Source organism: Podarcis bocagei (assembly GCF_964188305.1).
Source record: "Podarcis bocagei genome assembly, chromosome: 1".
Classification (NCBI taxonomy): domain Eukaryota; kingdom Metazoa; phylum Chordata; class Lepidosauria; order Squamata; family Lacertidae; genus Podarcis; species Podarcis bocagei.
The window spans coordinates 26,108,019-26,129,040 of NC_138125.1; the positions used below are offsets into that span (position 1 = coordinate 26,108,019).

The window sequence follows — 21,022 nt, forward strand, 5'->3', positions numbered from 1 at the left end:
CTGAATACATAACAGTAGGAATGCCAAAAGCTACCTTATACTGAGTAAGACCTCTGAACCATCTGGCAACAGATCTCTAGAATTAGCCATGGGGACATTCCCAGCCCTGCATGGAGATAATGTTTATTGAACCCGGGACCCAGGTGCGAAAGTGTGCTCTGCCACTGAGCCACAACCCCCTCCACCTTCTTTCCCATCATATCTATTCAAACAAAACATATGGTGAAGACTGGTGATGTTGTGACTTCTCCCATCTCTATAAGTGGCAGTTCATAAAGAGAAACAGAAGCTGTGACAATGGTATCTGAAGAAGTATGAATGCACATGAAAGCTCATACCAATAACAAACTTAGTTGGTCTCTAAGGTGCTACTGGAAGGATTTTTTTTTTATTTTGTTTTGACTATGGCAGGCCAACACGGCTACCTACCTGTAACTAGAACAATGGTGACACATGAGGCTGTTTTTTCCAGGGGCAGCTACACATACTCTGTAATGTCTAGTTTATGCCTGAGTTCTGTGAACTGTAACTTGATACCCTGCGCTCAGCTGGAAAAAGAGCAAAGGAACTTAGTGTTAATAGAGCCATTTTCAGGGAAGGTTTTGAGGATTGCTTCTTGAACAAATTACTCACCTGGAGGAGTCCAGATGGAACCCTAGGGGAATTGCACTATTCAGGCTGGTGGTTACACTGAAAGATTCCTTATTGTAAACCATTAAATACTTAAATAAAAGAAAAACCAGCCCTGGCTGAGATGCCTTTGATGTCTGGTTGGAAAATAACTGACCAGCTGGGGTTGGGCTGCAAATGCATTTCTATTTAAAAGAAACATCGTCTTCAGCTGACACCAGAGAAGCCAATTGTGATAAAAAGCTAAATCTTGCTTCGGCTTTAGGAACCAGTAACATCCCTGGAAACAGAGGCAATGGTGAAGGGTAGTCACATAGTTTCACAGCCATTTTATTCCTTGGCTTTTCTGCACGGAGCACTGGAGAGATGGCTTTTGCTCTCCTTTCTTTTTAAACTGGGGCCCTTAAAGCTACAGACAACATTCATTGGACCCTCACACAGATGAAGGATTGGCCAATAAATAGTTGCCTTCAGTAGCGACAAACAGAAAACCAGATGTTGTTTGACTCATCATCAATAGTTTTTGGTTAGGACACATGTGGAAATGAGACTCCCTGAGGAGTCTGCTAGGAAAACACTAAATTTTTTATCTTCTCCTATAATTTACATCTAGGTAAGCCAATATCATCCCAGCTGTAAAATTCCAGTTGAGATTCATATTTTACTGGAGAAGGGTCTAATGTTCATGTATTGCGTGTTGAGGTCCACCAAAACCCCCCCTTCCCAATAACTCACACATCACACATAATTTTTGGTTTAGGTTTTTGGCATAATTTTGGCCACAACTTTATTTAAATACAAATTGAGAGTGGTTGCTTAGGCATTGGTTATGACTATCTGTCACCCCCCGCCATGGGGGACAGCACTGACTCCCTATTTAGTCCCGGAAGAACAAGGGACAGAGTCAGCTGGAGCTGTGTCACAGGCCCTCAGCTACTCCGCGCTTGCTCCTTGAAGCTTACGCGGCCCGCACCCTGCTCCAAGGGTTTGGACGAAGGGGATGGTAAGCTTCAGAATTCCTTTAACGGAATACCCGTCTGCAGCAGCATTGGAGGGGCAGGCACAGCCAATCCATACCCCTCCACCAACCAATTTTAAACCAATGCCTAACCGCCAACCTTACAAGTTGTGACGATTTGCTAAGCAGTAGGCAAAACCCAAAAGGCACGCACTAATCAGCCAATTGGAAAAATTCCTACTGGGCCCCCGCACCAAGGCGAACGACCCCATGACAGGCAAAGCAAGGTCAAGGCGCAAGCCCAAGCAAGGGAGGGCGGGCGGGAGATCCGGTGTCCACAGCAAAAGAGAAAGAGAAAGCTGTGGACCCTGCTTATAAAGCCATTGATCCCACCCCTAAATTGGCAACATCCAAATTGACCCAGTAACAACAACCTCCAATCTGCTCCCAGGCCACTAGCCATCTATGGCCTGGTCACTAACATGGGGTTTTGTTCGGCCCCAACCGCAACACGTGCTCTCTTTTGATGTGAACACGCTTTGCGTGTTGAGGTCCACCAAAACCCCCCCTTCCCAATAACTCACACATCACACATAATTTTTGGTTTAGGTTTTTGGCATAATTTTGGCCACAACTTTATTTAAATACAAATTGAGAGTGGTTGCTTAGGCATTGGTTATGACTATCTGTCACCCCCCGCCATGGGGGACAGCACTGACTCCCTAGTCAGTCCCGGAAGAACAAGGGACAGAGTCAGCTGGAGCTGCGTCACAGGCCCTCAGCTACTCCGCGCTTGCTCCTTGAAGCTTACGCGGCCCGCACCCTGCTCCAAGGGTTTGGACGAAGGGGATGGTAAGCTTCAGAATTCCTTTAACGGAATACCCGTCTGCAGCAGCATTGGAGGGGCAGGCACAGCCAATCCATACCCCTCCACCAACCAATTTTAAACCAATGCCTAACCGCCATTCGAGCCCTTACGCTCGCCGCCAACCACTCACAAATTAAGCCACACCCTCAACCTGGACGCCAAAGCATCCAACCACGCATCATTCCCCACTGGCGAGAGATGAACCCCATCATCCCTATAAAATTCAATCGCCTTGAATGAGATAAGAGGGTGAGGGATAACAAACCCGCCCAGGTTCACCACCAGCTTACTTGCTGCGGAATTAATCCGCTTCCTTGCGCGTTCGGTGGCAGCAGGGCAAGGGCTACCACGCCAAATGCGGCGTTGAAGAAGCTGTGACCAAATTAACTTGGAAGTCGGCACGAGTGCCGCCAGCTCCCCCAGGTCCAGTAAAATGGCCGCACGCAGCCCGAAGCAGGAAGAAGAAACCAAATCGTTCTCCCCGAGCTGCACCACGATCGCCGAAGGAGGGCCGAATTGGAGGACACGCCTTCGCATGAGAGGTAAAAATTCACTCCACAGCATCCCCCTTCTGGAGATCCAGGACACATGTACGTGCTGCGGGAATCCCAGGCCTTCACCCAGTCCGGACTGGCGAGCTCTGTCCGCAGCCCAGTGCACAATACTGTGCCCTACTACCCAGATGTGGATAGCAGCCTGACCTAGGGTTAAAACACACACATGTAAGTACAACAACAAATCATTTCCGCACATAGCCCTTGAATGCGTCCGATCTCCATCGGCCCAGGTCCTTAATCCTTTTTACCGACAAACCCCAGTGGGCAGCGGTTGTGGCAGCTCCAATCCTAAATGAGTGAGGGGCAAACTCCTGAGCCGGGAGGCCGCAAGCCGCCACCGCTTTTCGCAACACACTGGCAAACTGGTGTCTCGCCAGCGGGCGGCCATTTTCGTGAACGAAAAGGGGGCCTTCGCCACCAGGACGCAAGGCTAGGTACTTGGTAAGGTCTTTCACTGGGCAAGGGCCACTTCCACCAGTTGCAGGGAGCGTAATAAAGGCGCCCCTGCCTAATTGGTCTGTCTTTGAATTCCTGACATTAACCTGCAGGTCACGTGCAGACACACTAACGTCCTGTAACAGCAAACCCCTTGAGCCTCCGTCCTGCTTAGGCTCCAGCACCACCTCACCGACCCTTAGGGCCCCAAAGAAGGCTAATGAAAAGGCTGCTGAAAATAGCCGAGCCTCGAATCTGGACCAACAGATGCTCCGCAGTTTGGAGCGCATTTTCGCCAGCAATTCAAATGTAATGGGGCGTCTGGGAATGGGCCTGGAAGGAGCGAGACGCCCCCAACCCTCCAAGGCCCTACGGACCACAAACTTCTGACATGGGTCCCTGTTAAAATAAGCCTTATTAAAAAAGGAAATTGCTGCTGAGTGCAGACGAAGGGTCCTAGCCGCCCGACGCATCTGGAACAAATGCGCCAGATACCGGAGCACCTGAGAGGTGGAATGGGAGGTGGTAACTTCCCCAGTAGATTGCCCATTAAACAATAAGAAGTCAGCCCAGGCCTTCTCATAGGACCTCAAGGTAGAGGGTGCGACAGATGCAGCTACTCCCTGTAGAACTAAGTTCTGCCAAGGTTCCAGAGATGATCCGGGAAAATTTCCGGACGGTCTCGAGCCACTGGCACCAGGGACCTGAATCGCTGCATCTGAAAACGGGACAGAGCATCAGCAATTTCGTTAGAAATTCCTGGGACAAAACGAGCAGAAAACACAATATTAAAACGCAAGCAATGCAGCACGAATGCCCGTAGGAGGGCCGACACCCTAGGGGAGCGTGAAGACTGCTTGGCCAGTACATTCACCACCGCCTGGTTATCAGTCCAGAAACAAACACGATGATCCCTGAAATGCTCGACCCACAAGTGCACTGCCACTACAATGGGGAAAAACTCGAGAAACGTTAGGTCCCTAGTAATAGCCTGCCCCTGCCAAGCGGGCGGCCAGCGCTCAGCACACCACCTGCCGTCCCAATACAAGCCAAACCCCAAAGACCCGGCAGCGTCAGAATGTACCTGGAAGTCGTTGTGCAGGTTCAAAGTGTCCTGCCACAAGGACACCCCGTTGAAGTCCTCCAGAAACTCCAACCAAATATCAAGGTCAGCCCGTACCTGACTAGGAAGGCGTATCTTGTGATGCGGGGCTCGTAGCCCCGAGGTAAGTTTGGCCAATCGGGAGCAAAATGGTCGTCCGGGGGAGACCACCCTACATGCAAAATTTAGATGGCCCAGCAACGACTGAAGCTGCCGCAAGGTAACCTTTTTTAAGGGCCGAAGATCCTTAATAACCTTTTTCAAGTTGGTTATCTTTTCAGGTGGTAAGCTAGAAGTTTGGGCCACGGTATCTAACAAGATACCCAAATAAGTCAACTGTGTAGAAGGACCCTCAGTCTTTCCAGCCGCTAAAGGGACGCCCAGATCTTCCATCAAGGAAGCAAAGGCCTGCAATAACGCCACACAGTCCCCTGTATTACCTGCCGAGGCGACCAAAAAATCATCAAGATAATGCGTGACTCCGCCCAGTCCGGTCTTCTCACGCAAGGCCCACTCTAAAAATGAACTGAAACACTCAAAAGCCGCACAGGCCACCGAGCAGCCCATGGGCATAGCCTTATCAAAATAGAATCCCCCTTCGAACTGAAATCCCAGCAACCAAAAATCGTCGGGATGAATTGGAAGTAGCCGAAAAGCCGATTCGATGTCGCATTTTGCCAGTAAAGCGCCCGTCCCAAATTTCCGAATCATCTTGATCGCTTGATCAAGAGAGGCATATTTCACAGAACAGAGCTCCGGGGGAATCACGTCATTTACTGACGTGCCTGTAGGATGAGAGAGGTTATGAATTAGGCGGAATTCCCCCGGAGCTTTTTTGGGAACTATACCCAAAGGTGAAATGTGGAAATTGGGAAAAGGAGGGGCGGCAAAAGGACCGGCCATGCGACGTAACGCCAATTCTTTTTCGATTTTCCTGCGTGCTACTTCTGGCATGTCCCTGATCGATTTCTGATTTGCTGGGTTCCTGGCTACTGGGGTGGAAACTATCGGGATTCTGAAACCTGCGGAAAAGCCCTCGCGCAAATAGGACGCCGATTTGGTGTCGGGGTAGGATTCTAACAATGATAACAGCGGTAGTAACCTTACTGGGGTGTAAGCTAATGAGGATAAGACGCTACTTTCCTGCTCCGGCAGCAGGGGCCTGGGCTGCTGTTTTTGGAGGCTGCTGAGAGCCCCCCCTTTTCGAAAGGGCCGGCGACCCCCTGCGCACGAGGATGCTGGATGGTTCCCAGAGCACTTGTCGCACGCATGCGCGAATTTGCAAGGCTGCCTCGAGCAAGCACCCTTATTAAAATCCCAGCAGAACAGCTTGCGGCCCGACCTAGCCGGGGCGGGCCTGAACTTCTGCGGGTCGGGCAGCTTCTTGTCAATACGGGGGGCCACATAAGTGGTCCAGACATCCAAATCTTTCCGATCCCAGCGGGCTGAGGGGATCTTGGCTGCTCTACGTCTGAAGTTCTGATCGTAGGCCAGCGCAGCAGTCTCCCCGGCCATCGTAAAGGCCGAACGGACAATGGACAGGTAAACCCACAGATGCAGGGATCTCCTGGGATAAGCTGCGGACACAACTCCAGCAAAAACCTGGAAGCTATCTAACCACCTTTCAAAAGTCCTATCCGCTCTTGACAAGACCGACCGCTTCTTTGATACCTGCAGACCCTTGTCTAAGGGCTCCTGACCTTCGAGCGGGGGGGCCAGGCAGAAAATATCAACATAGCGGCCATCCAGGATCCTGGACCGCAGTTTGGCAGACAGGTGGGCCCCCGGGATAATATCCCTGGCCGAATTGGTGGAGACTTTTACATCAGGCACCAATGCCCCATCGAGGCAATCCTGAACTGCCCCATACTTGGCCCTATGGGAGTTGGCCCTCCGCTCCCACACCCATTTTGGGAGCCCCGAGGTCTCCCCAAACCCCCAGTAGAGCTTAAGCGACGCTTCCTCGTCGCTACTGGAACTCTGTGAGGAGGTACCTGAAGAAGAAGACGAGGTGCCTCTACGTCTCTTCCTGGCACGCCTCTTGGAGCTTCTCTTGCGGCGACGGATCCCGCCAGAAGATGACCTAGGAGGTAGGGGAAGGCTATCCTCCACTGAAGATTCCGATAAATCAGCCTGCTGCACCGCACCTGGGATTGACTGACAAGAAATTGACTGTGAGTGGCCAGACGCCTGAAGCCCTGCTGCCGAAAACCGCGGAGGAGAACCCCCGATGCGGTCCCGTGCTGACCTCCTCCTGTTGGCCCCCACCCTGGTACGGCCACGACCCCTCGCCGCAGTAACCTGCGACGCAGGTAAGGCCGGGGTGCGTGCTGTTTGACTATCACGCAACAACCCCCCGGCTAACGATGTTCCTCCCTCATCTTCGCTAGATGACGCCGCCGGAGACGAGGCGCCTAAGGAAGGACTCAATATTGCAGAGGATGGCGACGGGGTAGAGGAGCGGCGGAGCAGACCATCCAACTCGGACTCCACCCTTGTCAAGGCCACTGGGTCACCCGCCAGGCTGTTGACCATCGACCGGATGCGTTGTAGAGAGTGGGCAGGTTGCGGAGAGCGCAGAGCCTGCGATGGGCCTTTTATGGGCCGCTTTGCAGTAGTAGCAGGACCAGACTTCCTTGCTGCCTTCTTTGGCGCCATTCCTGCTAAAGCTTAAACAGAAAATCAAATCACAGGAAGGGGTTAAATTCCGGACCAGATAATTATATTAAATGAAGTTAAAGAAGAAAAGAATATATATATAAATATATATATATATCTATATATAAAAAGTAATAATAATAAAATCAACAATGGTTAAAATAACAACTAAACGATAAAATTAAGGAGAATCAGCCGGTACGGGAATAGCCCCAACACCGCCGGCGCAACCGTAGGCTAATGCAACCAAAATTAGACACAGGGATTAAAAGAACTCTTAAACAGCAGGTGAAACAGCACCCTGCAATACCAAAACGGCCACTAGAGGCCACTGCAGAGTTGAATTCACGATTTACAGGCAGGCCCTGCAATTACACCGTCCGGCCACCAGATGCCACTGTTGAGCTAGCAAGCTCAAAGGAACAAGAAGTTCGGAAAGAAGATGGCGTTCGCGCCAATTTTAAGGCCGAAATGGAGGGCCTCCTGCCCACCGGGGGAACCCGAGGCAGGCAACCAGGGCCCAGACCTCTCTGGGCCCCCCTAAAGGCCTCCACCACCCCCCTCCGCGCCCCAAACCGCTTAGCTGTATGGGGGGGGCGCACCGGCTCACCGGCCGAAGCGGAAGCCCGGGGAAGGCAGCAGAGGCCGCGCAGGCCCGATCTAGGCCGCAGCAGGCCACCGGACCCCGCGCCGCCGAAAGGACGCGGCGCGGAGCCGCAGGCCCAGCCGGGCCCAAAGGTAAGGCGGGGGCGGCGGGGCGGTTACCAGCCGCAGCCGGGCCGAACCCGGCCGCGGAGCGCGGGCCTCCCGGAGCCGCCGCCAGATGCGGCAGCAGCCGGAGCGGGCCCCGGGAAGCGGCAGCCCGCGGATCGGGGCCGCAACCGGCCGGCGCCCGCAGGCCCAAGGCCAGAAAAGGCGGCCTAGGCCCACAGGCCCCGACCAGGCCGCAGCGGGCCGCGGGCGACCCCGCGCCGCCGAAGGCGGCAGCGACGCGGCGCGGTAGGCCCGGAGAGGCCCGCGGGCGGTAAGCGGCGCAACGAGGGGCGATCAGAAGCCCCAGCCGGCCGAATCCAGCCCAGAACAGGGGCCCTCCTAGCCCCGCCGCCGGCGCAGGCCGCGGATCAGGGCCGGGAGCCCTGCCCGAGGGAAGAAAAGGCCAGAAATGACCGGGCCCTATCTGAGCCGGACCCGGCGGGGAGACTCAGGGCCAATCACCCCCCCGTTCAGACCAGCGGCTCGGCCGAGAGCGGGCCGTAGGCCACCCGGGACCGGGAGGTCCTGCACCCCCCCCCCACCGGCGTCCCAAGCCACAAGGAAAAGGTAGGAGAGTATAATGAAGAGGAAGAATAAATCAATTACCCTGGGGTAGCTAAAGGATAAATCAAAGAGGGGAAGGAAAGAGAAAAGAGGGAAAAAATTGGATTTATACGACCAAAGTCTCTTGCTGATTCGCTCCGGTGCTAGAGATAGATCCGGTGTCCACAGCAAAAGAGAAAGAGAAAGCTGTGGACCCTGCTTATAAAGCCATTGATCCCACCCCTAAATTGGCAACATCCAAATTGACCCAGTAACAACAACCTCCAATCTGCTCCCAGGCCACTAGCCATCTATGGCCTGGTCACTAACATGGGGTTTTGTTCGGCCCCAACCGCAACACGTGCTCTCTTTTGATGTGAACACGCTATGTTGTGTTGTTGTTTTTTCAGTGGAACTTGATATCTTGAAAGCTCCACCTTTCCAGTCAGTCCTGTACATTCTATAGCACATCTCATAAATGCCACAAAACACAGTATTGTACTTCTTCAGGGAATGGGTATATTGGCATTGTCCTACAGCTGGCTGCTGAGAGCGACAGATTCATGCCATGTGGTTGGTGATCCCTGGGTTAGGGTAACTGCTTCGCTCAGTCATAGAAACATTGCCTTAGGATGCATTAAAAAAGGGTCCTTTTCTAAGCTTTGCCTTCCTTTTAACTTGGTTACATCTGTCATCACACTCAGAGGGAAAATGGAAACAAAGCAGAACCTCAGGGATGCAGCTGTGAAGAAAACAATACGAACAAGGTAGTTTGTGTGTCAAGGTGTGTGTGTGTGGGGGGGGAATCTCAACCTCCTTCAAGTATAATGTTCACCCCAAAATTCCCAGCCCCAATTACATGTTATATTCCAATGGAATTGAAAGAATGGGAAAAGCTATTATCGTGGATAATCCAATGTATGATTTATTTAAGAAGTACAGTGGAACCTCAGTTTTTGAGCATCTTGGAAGCCAAAAGATTTGGAACCTGAACGTCGAAAACCCGGAAGTGAATGCTTCCATTTTCAAATGCACCTTGGAAGTCAAATGGCTTCAGAGGTGTGTTTCTCCATTTTCTCCATCGCGCCTTGGTTGTCAAACGTTTCAGAAGTTGAATGGTCTTCCAGAACGGATTATGCTCAACAACTGAGGTTCCACTGTAAGGAAACTTGCCCTACCGGGTGCATGTGTGTCTGTCTGTCAGGGAGCCAACAAGGAGAACAGGTCATTTGCAGATCAGAGAAAGAGAATGAAACACTTGGCTAACTTACAGTTAGTTTCCTTATTAAAGAAGCAGATCAGAAGAATGGCAGATGAAGGTGATTGACTACATGGAAATGGCCGAGATGACTGGCAGAATCCGAGACCAGGGAGATGAGTTGGTGGAAGAAGATTGGAAAAAGTTTAAAGAATATCTACAGAAATATTGTAAAATTTATGAATGGACGTTGGATGGAAAATAAGTGGTGTTGGTAAAAAGATTAATAAGAATATGTTAATATAGATTGACAATGAGGGAAAATGTATTTTTAATATAGGTTAAGATCTTGAGTAAAGTTAAGGATTGAGGGTAAGGATTTGCTGAAGTAAATATCTGAACTGGAATACAAAAAGGGAGGTGTGAGGAGGTCAAGAAATTAGTGATGAAGTATAGGATATGAAAATCCTAATCTTTTTTCTGTTTTGTTTGTTGGTATTCTTTGTTCTTCTTTTTCTTTTTTATTATTCTGTTAAATGTTTCTTTTTTTCTTTATTCTGTACCTTTATTAATTGTTCAATAAATATTATTTTAAAAAAAATTAAAGAAGCAGATCAAAGAACACACAGAGACTTCTAAGGGTTGCACCTTTCTAGATGAAGCAGTTGCTCAAACTGGCTTGGACTTCGCCCTTCACTCCCTAGCCCTCTGTTTCAGGACTTTCCCTCTGTATACAGTAGAGGTCAGCAAACTAAGGCCCAGGGGCCAGATGCAGCCCACCGGGCTCGTTAATCCAGTCTGCGAACCTTGCAAACCCTGCCGCCCGCTTAGTCAGTCCCCGCGCTAAACCGGTGTGGCGCCGACGCCTTGCCGTGCAGGGACTGACTTCCATGACACTGGCACGGTTTTGGATTGGCTGCAAGAAGCTCCTGCAGCTAATCCAAAGCCACTGATGTCTCCTTCCAGCTGAAGTGGCTGCACATGGCCAAGAGCCAAGCAGGAGGCTGCCTCCGCCGCCTAGGCCAGCGGCATGGGCTCTGCACCCTGCGGACCCCTGGCCGAGGCAGACAACGAGGACGATGCTGCCAAAAATGAGGTGGCAGCGACAACGTGAGTGGTGGCAGGGGGTTCCTTTCAGGAGAGGGGGTATGCTTTTGGGAGAGGGTGGGTCCGGCCCCACACAAGGTCTGAGGGACAGTGGACCGACCCTTTCCTGAAAAAGTTTGCTGACCCCTGGTATACAGCGAGTTCCAAGGGACGCTCTCTGTGTCTGCCTAGCTCTTTGCTCAGCAACATGCAATAAACACCTCATTCTGGGAGGTGGGATGGGTCTTGCATGCTATCAGCAGAGAAGCTGTCAAAGGGGCTTTGTGGTAGAACTGCCAAGTCTGATGCCTGTCCTTGCCCTGTGCTGGGGCACCTGCCTGTTAGCTCCTCTTCATCTTCTTCCAAGCTCCCAGCCTCCAGTACTTCCCAGCTCATCCCCTCCTCTGGGGTGTGACCAGTTTCCCACTACCAGGATCCAGTATCCAAATCCTCTCCCACTGTGTTTTCCCTGGGGGGGGGGCTTTTGGTCAGGCAGCTTCCACCCCTCCTCCTCATCCAGCCAGTCCCTGACACTCTCCTATCAATGACACTTCCCTGTGAAAGCTAATAATGGTTGGGAGTTCTGGGCAGCCTTTTATTAACTATGCAGAGGTCTGCTAACCTGTTAACAATATTCAGCATCATATTCTCTCAGCTGTGCTGTGTCTCAGGTCTGAATTTGCCTCAAGAAGCTCCAAGTGGGTGCGTGCCTTTGCCACGTGGTAATGGCAAATATCTCATCATAGCTCATTTTTAGCTCATCCCTAAGATTAGGGATGGAGGAGAAATCTGATCCACTTTGCAGCTAAATGCAAACTTACCTAATTCACATTTTCTGGAACGAGCTGCGAACCGAAATACTACCATCCTTCAAAATTCCCACTTTTTCAGATTTATTTTACTAGTGTAAAGAAGGCATATGAGATTCATGTATTAGTGAAAATAACATACAAAACTGCATTGTTATGGAAAATTGTTTTTCAGAAATGTGTATGTTAGTCAAAACTGCATGAAAATGTGTTAGGGAAAAATGCTGGTGGATTTACATGAGGATTAAAAAATATATAATCGCTGGATTGTAGGAGAAAAGTGGAAAACTGAATTTAGGATTTGAGGAATGAGACATGCAGAGGACCAGAATTGGCAGTTTCTTCCATCCCTAGCTGAGATGCTGAATATTAGGATCAATGTTGTGTGATGGATCCAGATTTAGTGCAGCATGGGTGGTCCATAATGAGCCCACTCCCATTGCTGCTCTTGAATCATAGCCTTGCTCAGTGCTATTTTTCTAGAAAGAGAGGTGCCAGAACGTACTATGAACACCTTCCTTGTTCTCTTATAATGGCAATGGCACCCACCTGAGAAGTGCTGGAACTGAGTTCTAGTGAGTTTCGGCTGGAAAAAAGCCCCTGGTATTGCTGATCCAGTGATCAGGAAAACAGCCCACAGAGCTTATTCCTGCTCACTCTCTTTCATTCGTCAGGATAAGTAAACTAGTCCTCTAGAGTCAGTGAAGCTAATTCTGCTGCTGCCAGTAAGCTACACTTGACCTGCTGCCTCTGTGATGTTCTCGGAGAAAGAAAGTCAGGATTACCATGTGGCAGGCAGGTCAAGGAGCTGCTAATCTGCTCTGTCTGCCTGCTGTTCCTCTGCATCCATTAAAGGAAGGGATTCAGCTCCTGCCTGCCTCTCCCCTGTTTTTACTCAGCTCTCTGTGTGAGGCAATGCACACAGGGTATGATCCAGCTGAAGTTTTTGTTTGTTTAGAGCATTTGTACTCCGCTATTCAGCCAAGAAGGCTCTCAGAGCAGTTCACATACACTTGTGGTAAGAATTCTTGCCACACACACAAAACAAGACAATCCCTACCCACAAGTTTACAGTCTAAAAAACAAGGAGACAAATAAACAAAGAATCCAAGACACACAAGACAGCATGGAGGGAAGAGGAAAATGAAAATCTAAAGTCAGGCACTAATTTCTAAACAGCTGAAATTAAGCACTAAGTCCTATTTATTTAGGTGCTTGGGTACAATAAAGCATGAATGTGAAGGGGCCCAGAGTCTGGACAGTTATCTGATGGGAATGTTCTAATTCTGGATTTCTAGGAATGAGAAGTTGGATTCAGCATATGGCCTACAGGACTCCTCCAACTCTTCTATGATTAACCTGTTAAAAGGTAAATGGACCCCTGACCATTAGTTCCAGTTGTGGACGACTCTGGGGTTGTGGTGCTCATCTTGCTTTACTGGTTGAGGGAGCCTACATATAGCTTCCGGGTCATGTGGCCAGCATGACTAAGCTGCTTCTGGTGAACCAGAGCAGCGCACGGAAACTCCGTTTACCTTCCCACTGGAGCGGTACCTATTTATCTACTTGCACTTTGATGTACTTTCGAACTGCTAAGTTGGCAGGAGCAGGGACCGAGCAACAGGAGCTCACCCCGGCGCAGGGATTTGAACCACTGACCTTCTGATTGACAAGCCCTAGGCTCTGTGGTTTAGACCACAGCGCCACCTGCTTCCCATAACCTGTTAAAGCGCTGAATAATTGGTTGAAGATGCAGTTAACAGGATAAGATTTGCTCCCAAAGTGTCTCTCTGAAAATATGCATAGACCTCTAACTTTGATGTGCAGGTTTCGTTTTAAGAGCTGTTTATTTTAACTGAAGTACTTGCTTAGTGACTGGAGTAATATTTAACTGAGGAAATTAATCTTAGAATAATGGGCTTTGCAGATGTTTGTATTGACCTGAATCAATGAAGTCTTTGGGGGTCTTCCCCATTGTTATCATAGCATTGACCACAAAATAAATATGCTGAAAACACATTTTTAAATAGGTAAAATGGCTTCGAATTAGTGAAACAAAATAGGGAATTTAGAAGGTGCTATCTGGAGCAGGAGATATATAACATTTACTGGGCCCACAGATCTGAGATTTGGAGATCATTCCAAAGAATCAAAGAATCACAGAATTGTAGTGTTGGAAGAGACTGTGAGGGTCATTTGGTCCAGCCACCTACAATGCATGACAGACGGCTATCCATCCTCCAAGGAAGGAGAATCCACCACCTTTCAAGGGAATCTGGTCCACCATTGAATAGAGTTTACCACCAGAAAGTTCTTTCTGATGTTTAGTCAGAATCTCCTTTCTTGTAACTTGAAGCCATTGGTTCAAGTCATACCCACCGAAGCAGGAGAAAACAAACTTCATCCTTCATGTGACAGCTCTTTATATATTTGAAGATGGCTGTTATGTCTCCTCTCAGTCTCCTATTTTCCAAGCTAAACATACCCAATTCCCCCAACTGTTCCTTATAAGGCTTGGTTTCCAGACCCTTGATCATCTTGTTCACACTCCTCTTCACATGTTCCAGCTTTTCAACATCCTTCTTAGATTGTGGCACCCAGAACTAGACACTGTACTTCAGGTGTTGTCTGACCAAGGCAGGTCAGAGTGATACTACGACTTCTCTTGATTGGGACACTAGACTACTGTTGATGCAGCCTAGAAGAGCATTAGCTTTTTTTGCTGCTGTTGACTCATGTTAAGCTTGTGGATCCCTAGATCACTTTCACATGTACTACTGGCAAGCCAGTTGTTCTCCATGTTATATTTGTGTAGCTGGTTCTTCCTGCCTAAGTGCAGAACCTTACATTTATGCCTATTGAAATTCAGTTTGTTAGTTTGGGCCCAGCTCTCCAATCTGTTACAGTCATCTTGTGCTTGTGTTTATTTATCTGTTCTAGTACCTTTCCTGGTATCAGCATCAGTAGTTACCCAGGTCTTCTTTTACTCCTTTTTGAAGATGGAGACATTTGCCTGTCTCCAGTCTACAGGGACTTCTACTGTTCTCCAAGAATTTTCAAATATTACTCTGAGATTACACCTTTAGTACTCTTGGGTACAGCTCATTAGGCCCTGTAGATTCAAATTCATTTAAGGTAGCTAGGTGTCATTCATCTCCATGGATGGTTCAGGCTTAGCACACCTGTACCAAACAAGTCCATTGAGACCATCAGTTCTTTTCTGTAGAAAGTGACTTTAAAAATCATTCATTTCTTACTTATAACATGGTTCTCAGGTGCTTCCGTACTTAAAAAAAATATTTTGAGTATGCAAAAGGGAGAGAAGAATCCACATACGGAACAGACAAGATAGTAATCATGGGTTTCTGCTTCCCACATCCAAGAGTGGCCGGTCCTCAATAATTTTCTGGGTAAAGTTCAGCACAGTGGTCTTACTAGCAATGCCCATGCAGCACATCCCCAGCATGCCAAAAAATTCCCATGATGATACTGGCAGTGTGGGCTTCCCATCAACAGCATGCAACACTTCTGCTTAGGAAGATCTGCATATGTTAATGGCCAAATGGTTACACAGATCTGCATGTGTTAATGGCCAAATTCAAGGTCCATTATTTTATACAGCTTGCAGACAGGGGCAGTGCCTGGAGATGGGCAGTCAAGTCATGCATCCACAGTAACCAGAAGAGGAATGACTTCTGGGAGGAGCAAACAGGTTTGATCAGCTGTAGCAAGCACTGGATTAAAACAAATAAAATCTGGTTTACAAAATCTTTTCTAGAGAACTGGGTGGTAAAAAAACCTGTATAGCATTGTCCTACTGTCCTCATAGAGGATGCCAATATAGTTTATGCCGCAGCATAAATCTGTGTGCCAAATCAAAGTGTTATTCATACTTAGCATGGCTGTTAAAATGGGAGAAAAACTGCATTCTGTTGCATCAAACATTTAGCCTTCATTAGTATGAAAGAGGGGGGGGGGGAAACCTGTTTAAGAGATGCCAACATTCCTGAGTTTTATGGGAACTATATTTTGCATTGTTTTGATGAAAACTATTATGCCTATTTGCTGCTCTGCATCAAACCTTAGACGAGCTAATAAATTCATGCATATTTATGGGCTTTCTGGAACATTGCGATTAAACAGTGATTCAATATCTTATCATGCAAACATGGAAAGCGCTTGTCAAAAGGATCAAGCCGCGGCAGCCCTTTTCATTGTGTTCACCTGCATGGCACATTTCAAAAGTGACAATCGCAGATTGCGACAGTTCACACATGTATCAAATGATTCCACTGCTGATTAGACTGAGACAGCAATGTAAATATCAAGGCCGGGACCTGCTGTATAGTTTGCAGAGAGAAATTACATTCCAGATCTTTTTTCATTGCGATGAATTGTGTGTAAGAGTTCCTCCCCTGCCCTGCTACATCCGCAATGGCATGCTGAGAGAATTCAATTTGGAACGGTTCTCTTTAATCCCATCTTCTTCCTCACACCATATTGCTGGGCCTTGTAAACCAGGGGAATGCTCAAAACCTGGCTCCATCTGCTCTCTGCTTAAAAGGTAAAGGTAAAGGGCCCCCTGACCATTAGGTCCAGTCGTGACCGACTCTGGGGTTGCGGCGCTCATGTCGCTTTACTGGCCGAGGGAGCCGGTGTACAGCTTCCGGGTCATGTGGCCAGCATGACTAAGCCGCTTCTGGCGAACCAGAGCAGCACACGGAAATGCCGTTTACCTTCCCGCCGTTTACCTTACCTATTTATCTACTTGCACTTTGACATGCTTTCGAACTGCTAGGTTGGCAGAAGCTGGGACTGAGCAACGGGAGCTCACCCTGTCACGGGGATTCGAACCGCCAACCTTCTGATCGGCAAGTCCTAGGCTCTGTGGTTTAACCCACAGCGCTGTCTTCAAATCTATGCCTTATTAGAGGCAGCAAGGCTTCACTTCAAGTGCTCCCCTTCAAATATGGCTCAGAATTTATTCCCAAGAAACTCTTTTTTGGGGAGTGATGGCGGGAGGAATATCCAGCTAGTTCAAAGTTAATTGATTTAACCAGAGGGTCTTTTTCATTTTTTTTTTTTTGCTATGTTAATTGTCTCAGCAACGAAGCCTACTTCTGTTTAGATAAAAAGTGAAACTTTGTTTCCTTTTGCAGAAAGATCTTTTGTTTTACACTGATTTTTTTTAAAAAAATGTTTTATGTTTTCCCTTCCTACATGCAAATCTCATTAATGTAGATTTCTGCCCCACTGAGTGGATTTTTTTAAAAAAATGTTTATATAGTCAATGCACTATGATCCAATATTTTAAATGAAAATCAGATTATTGTGCATGACGATCCTAGTGTAGAATAAGCAAAGTTGCCATTGATTTTGACATTGCAGGAGTACGGACCACTTCATATCCTCTTAATATATTAGCTGCTGCAACCCTGCACTTTTCACAAGTTATCAGCATGTTATCAACACACACCTTTTCAAGAAGTATGGAGCAAGCTTCCTTTATCCAATGCACACTGCAGGCAAATATAGCTGGTGAGCTGCTTTTCAGCAGACAGTTTTACTCCTTTGATTTCAGGAAGGAGAGATCAGCCTGCAAGACAAAGGAAAGCATCAGCATGCCCACCTGCTTTGAGGTCGGATCCATTCAATATAAGGAGTGTTCACAGCTCTAGTCTACCCATGTCCCTGGTAAGATACACTTCTACCTCTGTGCTTGCATTTTCCCACTGAAGAGGCATGCCATTAAAACAGTTCAATGAAAGAAACACAAATCTTTTTAGTAACCTAGTGCAAATCACAATAGTTTAAAAGCATTTGACTGTCCCCCCCACCCCCAGTATAACTTTCCATCAGGCAGAAAGCTCTTTATTTACCGGTAATTGCTATTTCAAGATGAGGATAGATGTAGCCTCATTAGTTTACAACCATGGTACAAGACAGATGCAAATTTGCAGGGGGCACTTTGAAAATGTCCAGATACATGCTCAGTTTCTTTTATTTCCTCTGATGCTTAAAGAAATCGGCTCTGAGCTACAAAAGAGTGACAGAGGGTTAAATGGTTGTATCAGAAGGCTCTGAGATTGGTGGTGTTGGGATGGGGATGGTGAATCCAGAAGCACTCGTGAAAGGCTGGGTGTTTGAAAGAGTCTGGAAATCAAGAGTGTGTGCTTGGCTAATGTGGCCACATTCAGATGTAATTATATTGGACTGAGAAACCAAGTTCAAACTGAGAATGCTTACCCCTCTTCCTTTTCTCATGCACCACAACACTTCATAGGTTTGTTAAACCAGTTTCCAGTTGCGTCCAAACAAGGAAACTGACGAATGCTTGGACTGTAGGAGTGCAAACCACCTACAGCATGGGGCCACCTCAAATGGGTTTTGCATGACATCTTCCAGATTATACAGGTGGTGAACATTTTGTGCACAGTCAATTGACATGTGACTGCCAATGTGTACATCATTTTTGGCCCTAGACAAGGGTGGAATGGGCTTACATGCAACCGACGACATGTACAATGATCCAGAATGCAAGCTCCATGCAAAGCCCATACAGTAGAAGAAGTTAGTGTAGCTGCTTATCTAAAAAGAAGTGTATCTTCTCCCCCCTCTCCACTGTATTGGTGCCCTTTGTTTTTTTGCAGGTGGAGCTACAGAAGAGTGATAATCTGGACATAGCAATGTCATTGGACCATACCGTGAGGCATTCATTCACAATAGATGATAGGTTGTGGCTCAGTGGCAGAGCATCCTGGGTCCAATCTCCCTGTAAGAGATCCCTGTAAGAAACCCCAGTGAGCCATTGTCAGTCGCTGCACTGTAGATAATGCTGAGCTAGATGAACAAAAGTTGCTAACAGAAGCACATTCCTAAAATGTCCTTATACTCAAGGACATTTTTGGTGTGGGGTGGCTAAGTGCAGAATGACAGTTTGTGAAAGAGACATAGCCCCATCAAACTCTCTCTCTGTGTGTGTGTGTGTGTGTGTGTGTGTGTGTGTGTGTGTGTGCTATGCATCTAGATGACATTCACAAATGTATTTTTAGATGTTAAAAGCATACTTCTGAGTGCATTAATCAGTTCTCTCAATGTAATTTCATCTTGATTGTAGCTTTTTACTACATAACCAAAAATGCTTTATATTGTACCCAAAGTGTTCCATCAATATTTTCAAGAAGAACTAAGGTGAAACCAGACTGTTGTTATTCACATACTCCTACTGTTCTTGAATTGTGATTTCCCCCTTTGTTTCATACTAGCAAATTTGTGCATAATCCAGGATGTTTCACAAATCTAAGCATGATTAAATTCAAAATTATGCTCCCAGTGGCAGTGCAAACATGCAGTAATTTCTTCCCAGAGCTGTAGAGATACAACTGTATTTTTGCCAGCTTAATATTTTTTTATGAAACTGCTTAGGAATCAAATCAATAAGGTGCATTTCAGGTAACCGCTGTGAATTCTGAACACATCAAAGTTACTGTTTTGTGCATGTGTGCAAATCAATGAGGAAGGGCTACATTATCTGAATGCAATTTTAGAGTTTTGAGAGGAGTTCCAGCGGAATGGAGAGATGGGACACAGAACTGCAGTCTTATACCCATTTATTTTGGCACAAGCCTTGTTGCAATCAATGAAACTTGCTTCAGACTGTGCTGCATAAAAAAGGTATGTGCTGAAAGGGAGAGGAAGACATTTGTTCTGAGCAGATCAAGGGACTAGATGACATTAACAAAGGTATAGCTAGTCCGCATGATTGGAGTGCCATAATCCTTGCTGGTCATGCAAAATGCAGGAAAGAAATAGCAGTGGTGAGTGGTACCCATTCATAGCTGTCAACTTTTTCCTTTTCTTTTTTTATATATATATTTATTAACTTTTCAAAAATTATACAAAAAAGACAAAAAACAAAAATACAAAAATTAACAACACGTATAATTTCATTCACTTATTTTCTTTTAACTTATTTCTCGGACCTCCTCATACCTCCCCTTTTTGTATTCCAATTCAAATTATTCATTCAGCAAATCCTCACCCTTAATTTTCACTTAATTTTACACCTTTCTTTCTCCCCCCCCCCCAATTATCTTAATCATTACAGCTGATAACCACTGAAATTCTATCCAACATCAATTTAACATTCACTAATTTTGTGGTATTTCCCGAGATAGTCCTTAAATTTCTTCCAATCTTCTTCCGCCGTCTCTCTTCCCTGGTTTCGGATTCTGCCGGTCATTTCTGCCAGTCCCATGTAGTCTATCACCTTCATCTGCCATTCTTCCAAGGTGGGTAGATCTTGTGTCTTAACTTTTTCCTTTTCTTGTGAGGAATCCTATTCGGAATAAGAAAATTTCCCTTAAAAAAAAGGGAAATGTTGACAGCTATGTACCCATTGGGTGACCAGAACCTCACCTGCCTGTACTTCTTTGAATTTGGTTTATTGGTTTAATAGTGGTTTTTCATTGCTCCAATCTTTGAATAAATATAACCTTTATTCCAGTTCTATCTCATGAGCCTTCTTTCCAATGTGGAGGAAATCAGTATTGTGTCATATGCCCTGCAGATGCTGCACTATCTTACGCAACTTATTTAGAGTGGGTGGTGTGAGAGAAGAGGTTCTCATGGGCTGTTCTTAGGCACCTTCTCCCCCCCTCTCATGTTGATTTATATACACAAGGCTGACCCACCCATGAGGTGGACTCAACCAGATGCTTCAGGTAGCAGAATCCCTCGGGTACCTACCCACCCCTGCTGGGATTGTGTGCCAGAAGCAGCTTCCAGCAAGATCTTCTGAAAGCTCCATGAGATCCCACAAAAATTCCACCAGATCTTGCTGGAAGTTGCCACTGTACAAGCCTTGGGAGTGGCTGGAACAGGACTTCCCCATTTCACTTCAGGTGGTGGAAGGGATGGGCCACCCCTGTGTGTGTGTGTGTGTGTGTGTGTGTGTGTGTGTGTGTCTCTCAATAGATGGGTCCTTGCAAAGAGAATTTTGTTGGGGCTGCCACTGAAGTTTCTTCTTTCTTTTCTCCCCATAAGAGGGTGCAAGCACTTTTCCTCTTAGGAATTACTTCCTTTTAATGCTTGATTTTATTCTGCACTGTTCTTTATCTGTTGCAAGCCACTTAGAGGGCTTTGTGTTCAGAAGGTGGGTAGAAATTCCTAAATGAATCAATATAAACAAAACGGTTCAAAAGCAGCAAGGACCACAGCTCAGCCGCTAGAGCACCTGCTTTGCATGCAGAAGCTTCCAGGTTCATTTCCGGGCATCTCCAGATAGACTAGGGAGAGACCCTGCCAATCAGAGTAGGCAGCACTGAGCCAGATGGATGAGTAGTGGGACTTGGTGTAAGGCTGTCTCCTACATTCCTAATGGCAATCAAGCTAGGAACTGAGGAACAACAGGCAAAGAAACTAAG

The 21,022-nt window shown here is 47.2% G+C and overlaps 1 protein-coding gene and 1 long non-coding RNA gene across 3 annotated transcripts in view; both read right to left on the reverse strand.

The window, feature by feature from the left end:
- LOC308575991 overlaps nucleotides 1-21,022 on the reverse strand; it is a 769,838-nt gene that overhangs the window by 198,373 nt on the left and 550,443 nt on the right. The window lies entirely within an intron of this gene.
- Nucleotides 1,947-7,785, reverse strand: LOC308589845 (uncharacterized protein). 2 transcript variants are annotated; one of them, XM_081199325.1, is made up of 3 exons: nucleotides 6,852-7,785; nucleotides 6,545-6,707; nucleotides 1,947-3,157 (listed from the first exon to the last, which is right to left on the reverse strand). In XM_081199325.1, exons 1-3 carry the CDS (start codon nucleotides 7,206-7,208, stop codon nucleotides 2,583-2,585), a joined length of 1,095 nt encoding a protein of 364 aa, XP_081055451.1. In that variant the 5' UTR covers nucleotides 7,209-7,785; the 3' UTR covers nucleotides 1,947-2,582. The 2 variants fall into 2 exon arrangements, with proteins under 2 accessions (XP_081055451.1, XP_081055450.1); XM_081199324.1 differs by having other exon boundaries at nucleotides 6,545-7,785.